Source organism: Saimiri boliviensis, chromosome 5 (assembly GCF_048565385.1).
Source record: "Saimiri boliviensis isolate mSaiBol1 chromosome 5, mSaiBol1.pri, whole genome shotgun sequence".
Classification (NCBI taxonomy): Eukaryota; Metazoa; Chordata; class Mammalia; order Primates; family Cebidae; genus Saimiri; species Saimiri boliviensis.
In genome coordinates, this window is record NC_133453.1 from 70,578,368 (window position 1) to 70,590,732 (window position 12,365).

The 12,365-nt window shown below is 39.2% G+C and overlaps 1 protein-coding gene across 1 annotated transcript in view; it reads left to right on the forward strand.

Annotated features, from left to right (window-relative positions):
- LRP2 (LDL receptor related protein 2) overlaps positions 1-12,365 on the forward strand; it is a 222,142-nt gene that overhangs the window by 162,350 nt on the left and 47,427 nt on the right. Inside the window, exons 50-54 of the mRNA XM_074399509.1 lie at positions 1,902-2,418; positions 6,210-6,362; positions 6,884-7,054; positions 10,425-10,648; positions 11,993-12,170. Coding sequence (XP_074255610.1) covers positions 1,902-2,418; positions 6,210-6,362; positions 6,884-7,054; positions 10,425-10,648; positions 11,993-12,170 — 1,243 coding nt within the window. The remainder of the gene's footprint in view (positions 1-1,901; positions 2,419-6,209; positions 6,363-6,883; positions 7,055-10,424; positions 10,649-11,992; positions 12,171-12,365) is intronic.

Sequence of the window (12,365 nt, forward strand, 5' to 3'; positions counted from 1 at the left end):
AAGGAAATTGGAGAGACAGAATATGGATTCTTAACCCTTTGCAACTTAGACTTTCCAACCTGTCCTCTAACTACAAAGTTACCATAAAGTCACTATTCCTGATATAGCAAAAGGTTACCAAGGTTTCTTGGTATATAAGATGGGAACACACATTATTTTGGACCAATTCTTTACTTAGACAGTCATTAGAGAGAACAGAAGATGAACAGGTATTCACGCCATCATTTAATGTCATGGCCAAATAAGGTACTCAAGAATGAAGGGAACCTTGTAATGACTTTTTGCCTGAAGCAACCCTCTGCTAGAGGTCCTTGGCCTGTTCTTCATTTTCATTCTCAGGTAATTGAATGGGAGAGTTTAATATCTCTGCCATCCAACCGCAAGTAAAGCAGTCAGGAATCTATAACATGAGTATTATTTGCCTAGCACTGTCTTGAACTCCATAATATTGGCAGTTCATCTTGTTTGTGGTGTTTAATCTTTGTAGCCATTGTTTCATGTATGTTGGTATTGTCTCTGTAATAACAATGTACATACTTTGAGGGAGAGATTATATAATTTCATATGTTTTCTTTATTCCACTGATTCGTTGTCAGTACTTATTGAATGCGTTTGCCTAATGGACCCAGAAGCATATAAGGTAGTTTTTGTCCTTATATGAAAGATAAGATTTATATGAAATAACATCCAAATTAAATTCCAGACAGAAACTGGTGTGGAAATGTAGAGAAGAGAATATCTATGCATAATTTTTAAGAAATCTATGCAGCAAACCACCATGGCACGTGTTTACCTATTATAACAAACTTGCACATCCTGCTCATGTACCCCTGAACTTAAAAGTTCAAGAATAAAAGAAATTTAAAAACATTAAAAATAATCTAAGAACTGGCTTTTGCTCTATTATAAGAAAAACTTCTATAAGTTTCAAGAACCATTTAATAAATTAAGAAAAACATGTTAGACATTTACACAAAAATCATATGGAACTTTCTTATATTTAGTTTTAATTCATATAGATTCCCATTACATTTTAATTAATTTAGCTTTACCTAAACTATAAGAATGAAATTCTCAGTAGTACGTAATTCAAATTAACATTTTTAGTTTGAAGAGGAAGTGATCTCATTAGGTCTCTTCCAAACCTATGAAACATCTACTCTTACAACTAGGAGGAGTCCCAGTGACCTTGTGTACCCTCTTCTCTTTGCACGTAATAAGACTGTAAAGCTTATTATCTGGGAAATGAATTGTTTAGGGGTGCACAGTAAACTAGCAGCAGAACTTGGCCTGATATTTGGATCAGGGATTTTGCAGTGCATGAAGTTTTAATATATTACTCCTTGATGAATAGAGCGCTAATAAGAACATGCTCTCCTCCGTACGTAGATCATTTTTGAGTGAGGTTGACCATGTGTTACAGGACCAGCCAGAGGGACGTGTAGTGTTGTGTTGCACCTAGTGTTGAGCTCATGCTGTCTTGTGAGAGGCAAATGTGTGCATTTCTTCGTGGTTCCATGTTCAGTGATGTCACACTGGAAGCCTGAGGTTGATCGCGGTGTCAACAGTCACACTGAAAGATACTACAAATCAGAGCACTTAGAAAATTTTTCCTGAGCTCTGTTTTACCAGCACAGTGGCCAGGCTCTTTTCTTCTCCTCTTCTTTCTCCTTTCTCCTATATTAGTTGTTTAAACCACTGATGAAGGAGTAAGTTGGTGAGGAAGTTGAAAAATAGTGACTTTTCAATAATCCGCAGTCTTTGGAAGTCTCTGTTGTCTGTCTTATTTTAGCATGATTCATTAAGAATTGACACTGTTTAGTAGAAATGTTGACTTTGAATCATTATAGTGAGTGGTTGTTGATATTTTATGATTTCTAAGAACTGCCTTTTACCTACAGGCATTAATGAATGTCAGAACCCTTCAATCAGTGGCTGCGATCACAACTGCACAGACACCTTAACCAGTTTCTATTGTTCCTGTCGTCCTGGTTATAAGCTCATGTCCGATAAGCGGACTTGTGTTGATATTGATGAATGCACAGAGACGCCCTTTGTCTGTAGCCAGAAGTGTGAGAATGTAATAGGCTCCTACATCTGTAAGTGTGCCCCAGGCTACCTCCGAGAACCAGATGGAAAGACCTGCCGGCAGAACAGTAACATCGAACCGTATCTCATTTTTAGTAACCGTTACTATTTGAGAAATCTAACTGTAGATGGCTATTTTTACTCCCTCATCTTGGAAGGACTGGGCAATGTTGTGGCATTAGATTTTGACCGAGTAGAAAAGAGATTGTACTGGATTGATACGCACAGGCAAGTCATTGAGAGGATGTTTCTGAATAAGACAAACAAGGAGACAATCATAAGCCACAGACTACCAGCTGCAGAGAGTCTGGCTGTAGACTGGGTTTCCAGGTAAGAAAACATTGATGAGCTTTTTAGAAGTTAAAAATTAAAAAAAATTCTAACCACGTTTTCATCTCGATAGGAAATTATTCTTTTCAACTTGGGTTAATATGCAGATACATTTAATGCTTCTGCAGGGTTATTTTCTGCTTTGTATCTGATACTCAAATGAGAGATACAGGAGGGAATATCTAATTATTTTAAGAATTTATGGTATCTTTTTTATGGAAAGAGGAATTGCAAGGGAAGAGAGTTCACTGTTGCTGGCCGTTCACTTAACTGGCGATGAAATGAGGCATGATTCATGCCTTCATTGTTGCAATCAGTCATTACTTCCTGAGTCCCTCCCACATGCCCAGTGTGATGATAAGCAGTAGGAATTTTGAGGAAATGAGGCAAACATGGTCCCTTCTCTTCTGGAATGCATAGGCTTGCTTACAATGCTAGTCATTAGTTGGGAGTGGTGGCTCATGCCTGTAATCCCAGAACGTTGGGAGGCTGTGGTGAGAGGATCGCTTGAACCCAGAAGTTCAAGACCAGCCTGGGCAACATGGCAAAACCCTGTCTCTGTGAAAAATTAAAAAATTAGCCAGGTGTGGTGGTGCACACCTGTGGTACCAGCTACTCATGATCCTGAGGTAGGATGATCCCTTGAGCCCAGGAGATGGAGGTTATAGGACCGAGATCATGCTATGGCACTCTAGCTTGAGTGACAGAGTGAGACCTTGTCTCAAACAAAACAAAACAAAATGAAACAAAAAAAAACAGCCAATACTAGTCCTTCCCCACATGGGCTGGTCATGAAAACTAGAGAATGGCTAACATGAGACTTTTGCTTTGAGACTTCCCTTCCAGAAACTGACAGTCTTCAGGGCAGGCCAGTGATACTTTAACTTAACTACCAGATCAACCACACTTCTTAACCTCTCAGCTGAATATCAAATCTATCAGATTCTTGGCAGCATAAACTAATGGACCTGGTGGTCAGTGGACATCAAGCTGCAGCCGTTTATGCTGTGAAGATTCTTGTTGCAGTCAGCCCAGACCTCCAGAGGAGTCTTCCCCAAATCCTCCTATCTGACCACCTTAAGGGTAAAGATCCTACAACAGATGAGGAGAGTTTGCTTCCTAGTTCTCTCTGACCAGTAGCTGGCCTGACATAGGTGCTGAGTGCTTGCTGAATAATGAATGAAACATGGACTAAGCATTCCTATTTTATATATCAGTTCCTGTTGTATATATCCTACATGTCACAAAGTATAGTGATTAATGATTTCCAGGAACAGAACTGAATATGGTATTGTTTTTGCCACTATCCTTTGTTCCAGTGCAGAAAAAATAATATTTGAACTGTAAGATACTGTCATTCAGCCCTCTCTCTCAGAAACTGGTAGAAGGACATTTCTTTTGGATTTCAGCTACTTTCCTCTCTATCTAGGTGTGTTCTTGATCAGAAGAGAATTAACTATATATGATGAAGATGGGCAAGAAACTCTGGGCGAGGGTAGGGTGAACTTTTCTTGAAAGTCCGGGAAGGTGCACAACCAGGCTCAACATTCCTAAAAACACAAAGGGAGAATGGAGCCCAGTTACATTTACATTGGTAGGGGGCAGTTCTAAGATACTAGCTACACTGAAATTAGGAACAGTTTTTTTCCCCAATATTAATAAAGATTTCTGCTGCCAACACTATATGTTTGGTTTCCAAAGCCCTTACATTTGGTGTAACTTTTTTTTCTTTTCTATTTTTTTTTTTGAGATGGAGCTTTGCTCTTGTTACCCAGGCTGGAGTGCGATGGTGTGATTTTGGCTCACCGCAACCTCCGCCTCCTGGGTTCAAGCAATTCTTCTGCCTCAGCTTTTTGTATTTTTAGTAGAGACGGGGTTTCACCTTGTTGACCAGGATGGTCTCGATCTCTTGACCTCGTGATCCACCTGCCTCGGCCTCCCAAAGTGCTGGGATTATAGGCGTGAGCCACTGCGCCCGGCCCTGATATAACTTTTTAAACCATTATGCACATTGGAAGATACTGTTGGCTCTCAGTTATCTTAAGTTTTCCAGTAGTCAAGATGGAATGTCTTCTCCATGTTCTCTTGAAAAGAATCTGCTTACAGGATGTCTTTTAATTGTGGAAAAAAGAGAAATTAATGGGAAAGCAGTAAGCTCAATAGAGTAGAGTGCCCTATGGGGTAGCCAGTCTACCAGCACTTGAATGATAATAGCAGCAGGAATAATAATATGATAAGAATAGTAATAGCAACTCCTTCTAAGCCTATTGTGATCTGAAATAATACAATGTTTTAAAAAGTCCCTGGTCTAAGGCCTGGCATTTAGTAAGTGTTCAAGAATTAGCTACTATTACTGCCACTGTTCTTAGTGTTTACAATGATGGAATCCAAGATTGTAGCCATCTCATTCATCAGGATTACCCATTTACCCAAGTGAATTAACTGGCAAGACTTGTGCATATATATGCATACTCATTCCTTCTTGCTTAAGCCTGAAACGATGCTACTGACCTAAGTTAAACTATTCAGATATTCAGCATGAATGGATAAGGGGTCACTTATTGCAAAGAGGCATTCAAGTCTTTTAGAAGGAAAATCATTCTTATGCCGGTTGGAATTGAATATCAAATCCTAAGTGACCCTCTCTTTATAGGGGTATTTAACCCTTTGGAAGGTTATGGATAGTTTAAGACTCTGGTGAAAGCCATGGGCCCCTTGCTGGATAACAGCAATTAGGCATTTATACTCTTAAAATTTCACATTCGTTTTAGAAAGTACACAGATCCCCAAAGCTGGCTTCCCTGATTCTGTGTAAAGACCTTGGGTTAAGAATCTTATAGAGGCCGGGTGCGGTGGCTTACGCCTGTAATCCCAGCACTTTGGGAGGCTAAGGCGGGTGGATCATGAGGTCAAGAGATCGAGACCATCCTGGTCAACATGGTGAAACCCCGTCTCTACTAAAAATACAAAAAATTAGCTGGGCATGGTGGCGCGTGCCTGTAATCCCAGCTACTCAGGAGGCTGAGGCAGGAGAATTGCCTGAACCCAGGAGGCGGTGGTTATGGTGAGCTGAGACCACGCCATTGCACTCCAGCCTGGGTAACAAGAGCAAAACTCCATCTAAAAAAAAAAAAGAATCTTATAGAAAAAATAAATTTTATTGAATAAAAATATATTTATAACTGAAATATCCTTGGGGTAGCAGTTTCTAACAGATCCTAATACATTTCTAAAGCTTCTTAGGTTTGATTAAGTAAAACATGTCACAGGTTAAGAAACTCATTTTGACAGCTTGTCTGACAGAGGCAGGGATGTCTCTTTATCCTACAGATATCATAATCTTTATCTTAAGGATGTCATAAATCAGCGTTGCTCTGTGCAGTTTCAGTGACACACTTAAACAGGTCTGTTTCCTTGACTCTACCATTTAAACTGTAATGCGTGATACTCACCTCTGCTTCCCTGTTCCACTAAGCCTTTGCATTGCCTGAAGAGGGTGCCTTATGCTGCATGAGGAAAGTAAAACCAGACCCCTGATGTGAGGTTGGCCCCAATATTTCCTACATGACAGCACCTTAAAGTGGGAATTATTGTACACAGTCTTGTACCCTCTGTTGCCTCACTTCAGAAAGACCAACTTCCTATTTTCCCCTGCCCTCATTTGTGTGAAGAAATGTGCCTTCTAACAACGGTCTGTGATGCTCAAGTAGCTTGGATAGAAAACTGTGTGGCTAAATATGTACCATTTCACAAAGTAACTGTATTAGTTAACTCCTGGCTTTCCATTTTAGAAAGCTCTACTGGTTGGATGCCCACCTGGATAGCCTCTTTGTCTCTGACCTAAATGGTAAACACCGTCGCATGCTGGCCCAGCACTGTGTGGATGCCAACAACACCTTCTGCTTTGATAATCCCAGAGGAATTGTCCTTCACCCTCAATATGGGTAATTGTCTCCCTGCAATCCTGGACTTTTCTTTCACCTCCCTAGTTCACCTCTGTTACCAAAAAGGCTGTTCATGTAGCTATCTCAAGGCCAGTGTCCTCCTGGGGTCTGTCTTCTGCTTTTCCTACTGGGTAAATCATTCAGTGTAATGAGTAGAAGCATGGCTTCTTCACATCATCATCAGCTTTTCTGTTTTCTTTGACCTGACACACGTTTGTACTTTTCACGTCGTGTATTTTGGCTGCATGGAAACAAAATTGTGGTTTTGAAAAGCCAGTTTCTTTACTGGACTCTCCATATCAAAGCCACTGAAATCCAGTGAGTTATGTTTGTTTGTGAGCACTTTCTCTACCTTGTCCCCTTCCTTTCTCTTTTAAAGATTATTTGCTGTTAGCTCTCTTTCCTTTCTGAGGGGCTCTATAGAATGTAGACTCCATTTCTCTAAATGGAGAAAAGGTGTATATTTTGGCTACTGACTTCTTGTGGCATCAGGGACTGACTCTTTTTGTTTGCCCTGACAGGTACATCTATTGGGCAGACTGGGGTCACCGTGCATACATTGGGAGAGTAGGCATGGATGGAGCCAACAAGTCTGTGATTATCTCCACCAAGTTAGAGTGGCCTAATGGCATCACCATTGATTACACCAATGATCTACTATACTGGGCAGATGCCCACCTGGGTTATATCGAGTACGTACATAGAAAAGCATAAAACAATTGTGTAACTGTTTATTTCAAACATCAGAGCTTGTGATTCAGTCTATTAGTTCCCTCTCTTGTCTAACTGGCCTGCCTGTTGGAAGTCACTCGGAGGAAGTCATACTTCTAACTAAACCTCTATGGTGTGGTGTAATAGAAAGAGTGAACTTTGAAGTCATATGGATCAGGGTTTATGACCTGGCATTTTTACTTCTTCTTGTTTTTTTTCATCTAGAAAATGGGGCTAATAATCTCTCCCCATGGTGGTCAGCTCAATGTGCAACTCATCTTAGTTTTTTAATCTCTTTACTTTGCTCTCCCCTATGAAGTATATGATTAATAAATTTTAGTATTTGAGAAAAGGGAAAGAATAAAAGGATTTGAAAAACTTTCCCTAAAATACTTTGGCACATTTATGGTTAAGTACAGTGCAGTGTGTTAGGTAGCAGTAGAGTCTGTTAACATTAATCCAATATGATAAGGCATTTACATCTTTCTGGTAATAGGATAATTTTTTTAAGGTTTGTTAAATATACTGTTCAATAAAAAGTATTCATTATAAAAAGGATGATGCACATTATTAATCAACCAATATATGTATTTATTTTGAATTTTGCTAGTTGTGGCCTAGTTGGACCATAGTAATGTCTTCTGCATAAGAATTTATGAATAATGATCCAGGTACAGCCTGTTGCATTCAAAATCATGGAAATGCCATTCATTCAGTAGAGCTATTTCAAAGTTCCTGTTTTTTTGTTGTTTTTTTTTTTTTTAATAGAAATTTTGTTCTTCTGTTATATTTACTTTGCTGCCAAAGTTAGTGTAGTAGAAAAGTTTGAAGTTCTCTAACACCATACGCCCTTGGGACATGCCACTGAAAAAGAAGGAAAACCTGGCATACTGAAAAAGAAGGAATACCTGGCACATTAGTGCTCTTCCTTCCTGTGCTCATGACAGGCATAATCAATCAATCCCAGAATGTTCTCTTATTGAACTGGTTCATTTGCTACACTAAGATAGCCCTTAGCATTTTCACTGCAGAATTTACCATAGCAGATACGAACTCACTCTTAGAGTAGAGACTAACTTTAATCAGAAGTGGTAAAGTATTACTTCTAGTTTACTTATACCATTTTGATGTGATATACTGATGGTGATACCCTTAGCCCTTCCCACAATGTGTGTATCCTCTCTTGAAAGGCACATCAAAGAGCTGAGTTAGCTTCCCATACAGTCCTATACTGAATCAGTAGAAGCATCAAGATGTTCAAAGAGGCCAGGTGTGGTGGCTCATGCCTGTAATCCCAGCACTTTGGGAGGCCGAGGCAGGTAGATGATGAGGTCAGAAGTTCAAGATAAGCCTGGCCAAGATGGTGAAACCCCGTCTCTACGAAAAATACAAAAATTAGCTAGGCATAGTGATAGGCACCTGTAATCTCAGCTACTTGGGAGGCTGTGGCAGGAGAATTGCTTGAACCCAGGCGGCAGAGGTTGCAGTGAGCTAACGTTGTGCCACTGCACTCCAGCCTCAGCAATAGAGCGAGACTCTGTCCCATAGAAGCTTCAACAACTTTCTCATGGAATTTTGTTGTTCTTTGGGTCTTATAGATTATTCTGGGTCTTGAAAGCTTAGTAGGTTTCACTCAGCATACATTTAGACACTGTTTCCAGGAGCATTAGAAGCGAAAAAAGAAATTTTCTAGTTGCACAATATTCTGTTCACTTTCTGATAAGGTCTAATATAGATTATTTATGTAGATGGATTCTAAAATTTAGGCAGTGGATTTCAGTCTAGAAGTCAAATCATAATATGAGGCACTGTGATCTGGGAATGAAGGAAACTTTAATATTCATAAGCCATATTAAATTGGTTACCTGGAGAGGTCGCAATGACTGTGTTCAGAACTATATTTCATAGACACATAAAACAATATATTTTTATAGAGCATCCAGTTCCTTCCTTGTACATCTTGGGATGCACCAACAAATCACTGGAGCTTTGCCTGTAGTTCTACCCTTGACAAAAAATACTCATAGAGGTGTCTGAGATCTCTCTACAGGGATTACACAGGAACTGAAAGGAAAGGTGTCAGGACTACTTTCTGGCCTATGATTTTTTTTTTTTATACAATAGATGGTGGCTAGGTGCAGTGGCTCATGCTTATAGTCCAGCACTTTGGGAGGCTGAGACGGGCAGATTGCATGAACTCAGGAGTTCGAGCAGCTTGGGCCACATGACAAAACTCTGTCTCTACAAAAATTACAAAAATTAGCTGGATGTAGTGGCACCTGCCTGAAGTCCCAGCTACTCAGGAGGCTGAGGTGGGAGGATCACTTGAACTTAGGAGGAGGAGGAGGAGGTTGCAGTGAGCTGACATTGCACTGCTGTATTCCAGCTTGGGCGTCAGAGTGAGACTGTCTCAAATAAGTAAAACAGGTGGTGACTAATTTCTGGTCATTCACCTACATCCTTATCAACAGAGGCCAAGCACATCTTCAGATTTCCCTATGGCTTCTATAAGTTACTATAAATTATGATATTTTTGGAAATATTTTTAACATTGCATGGCTAACATCAGTTTCTTAGTTGCTAGCTTGTTCTATCTCCTGTTTGAATTTTAGGATCAGTTCCAAATTTTAAAAATATTAAATTGTCACTATTTTAGAAATGATTTTTGATATAGACCTATAGTAATGAATGAGCCCTTAAAACTGAGAGGACTTGGAAATTTGACTGAGGATCCTCTGTAACATTTTGAAATCTGAGAACCTTCTCTGGAGGCTTATGCATCTGGAAAAGTATTCGCTAATAGTGTCATGGCATGATTAGTAATAAATGTCCTGCTGTTGTTTGCAAAGTTAACCCTGCAGGCCTGTAAGTTGTGTTCCTCTTAGGTTATTCTGAGAACCCAGCTATCTCCTAGAATAGCTTCTCGTCCTGAATGTTAATGAGAAGGTAGAATTACAGTACTATATTGCTGTCTTCTGGTTTCTTCCAATGGTGTTAGAAGAAACACACATGATGTTCACCCCAGGGTGTCAAAAGGGTGCTTAATGAGGAACATCAACATAAGAGGTCCTAAACAGCTGTGGTTAGGACTTAGCATTTGTTTAACCTCCTGACACTATTCCTATTTTGTTAAGCATTGCTTTTTCACTTCTACATCTTTTGTTCAATTTGAATAAATCCTTTAAGTTTAGTTTTTGTTTTAATTAAAGATGAGGAGTTTTAAGGATTTGAACTTACATTATCTCTAGGAGGTAGAATTTTATTAACTAATTTGTGAATTCATTTATCCTGCAAGACGTTAGAGGAGAGGGATTTCCTTCGTCATGTGACTGTCTCTGCTTACTGCTGCAGGTACTCTGATTTGGAGGGCCGCAATCGACACACAGTGTATGATGGAACACTGCCTCACCCCTTTGCTATTACCATTTTTGAAGACACTATTTATTGGACAGATTGGAATACAAGGACAGTGGAAAAGGGAAACAAATATGATGGATCAAAAAGACAGACATTGGTGAACACAACACACAGACCATTTGATATCCATGTGTACCATCCATATAGGCAGCCCATTGGTGAGTAAGTGGTTGAGGGGTTTGGCGTGGTTGCCCTGGGTTATGTGCATGTTGTTATTGTCTTTAAGCATGAATTTTATGATTTACAAAGAGTTTGTTGTTACTTGTTAGTGTTTCCTTCAAAGCATATGCTGAAAGTTGAGAGTAGGTAGATGTTTTTAGAGTTTATGCCTCTTCCATTAGGAAAGACTACCTAGAACTCTCCTTTTTCTTAAAACTTGCTCAATTCTTTAAGATCATATTTTTTTCTTTGTTTTTGATAGGATTTAACAGTTATTGTGTTGCCATATTTACTTTATCTGTGGGAGGACTGGAATATTTTAAAGGAATGAAAAATATGGCATTTCAGCCTTGAATACTAAATACTAAATAAATGTGTATGATATTGTATTATGTATAAAATAGATATTATTCTTATCTTCTAGAAGATAATGTCAAGAGCAGTGCGTTTCATAAATAAGAACTTGTTTTTATTTGATTGTGAACTTATTTTTTATGCAATTAAGGCAACTTTATGATTTAGAGATAATGTAATAAAGGTCTGGAGTATATTTTGGGTTTTTGTTGGTCTGCTTTGTTGTGATGTCTTGCTAAAACATGATAAACTTGGAATTAAGGAAAAATGAGAATTAGCAAAATAAAGAAATTCAGTATTTCTTTCTGGAAGTTAATATTCATATCATTTTATTAGAAGTTTAAGTAAATATTTGGGAGGCTGAGGCAGGAGAATCACATGAACCCAGGAAGCGGAGGTTGTGGTGAGCTGAGATCATGCCATTGCACTCCAGCCTGGGTGACTGTGTGAGACTCTGTCTCAAACAAACAAAGAAAAAAAGAAGTTCAAATAAGTATTCACCTATTAAATAAATAAATAAATAAATAAGTGGTAACCCAGAAAATTAGTAAAGATGCCACTCGGTTTATTCATCTACATTAGTTTTGGCCAAACCTCTGGTACCTATATACTTAGAATGAGGGAGTGAGTATAGCATCTGTTGGAAATTAAAACTTAAAGCTATGTCTGGGCACATGATTATACGCAAAGTTTACTGCCTGCTGTCCCAGGACTTAGAGAAACACATCTTTTCTAGTCAGAAACACCAGTGGGTATGACTCACCTCTGGTAGGATATAAATGAACTTTCTTAAAGCAAAGGGTTGTCGCTTATATAACTCCATTATCTGTTTTGTTTAGGAACTTTGGGGAAAATAATAAATCTAGGATCGTTGTTTTTCTTGTTCTCTAAGAGGTGATGAGTTTAATATAAAGTTGTGTAATCAGCTAATCTGTGCTTAATACTGTCTTTAAGCCCCAATGAACATAATTTTCTTCCTTTTCCACTAGTAAGCAATCCCTGTGGTACCAACAATGGTGGCTGTTCTCATCTCTGCCTCATCAAACCAGGAGGAAAAGGGTTCACCTGTGAGTGTCCGGATGACTTCCGCACTCTTCAGCTGAGTGGCAGCACCTACTGCCTGCCCATGTGCTCCAGCACCCAGTTCCTTTGTGCTAACAATGAAAAGTAAGCCTCTCTTTCCCCTCTCCTCAGTGCCTCTCTAGCCCTTGGACAGACATTGACCCTCAAGGCTCCAAGAGATGGGAGTTTTCTAATGAGACAAGGTTTTGGTGAATTAAATTGGTTCGTGTGTAACACAGCAAGACTCTCAGACTCCAACTTCAGATAATCCTTTCTATGAACAGAAGGAATTTGTTCACC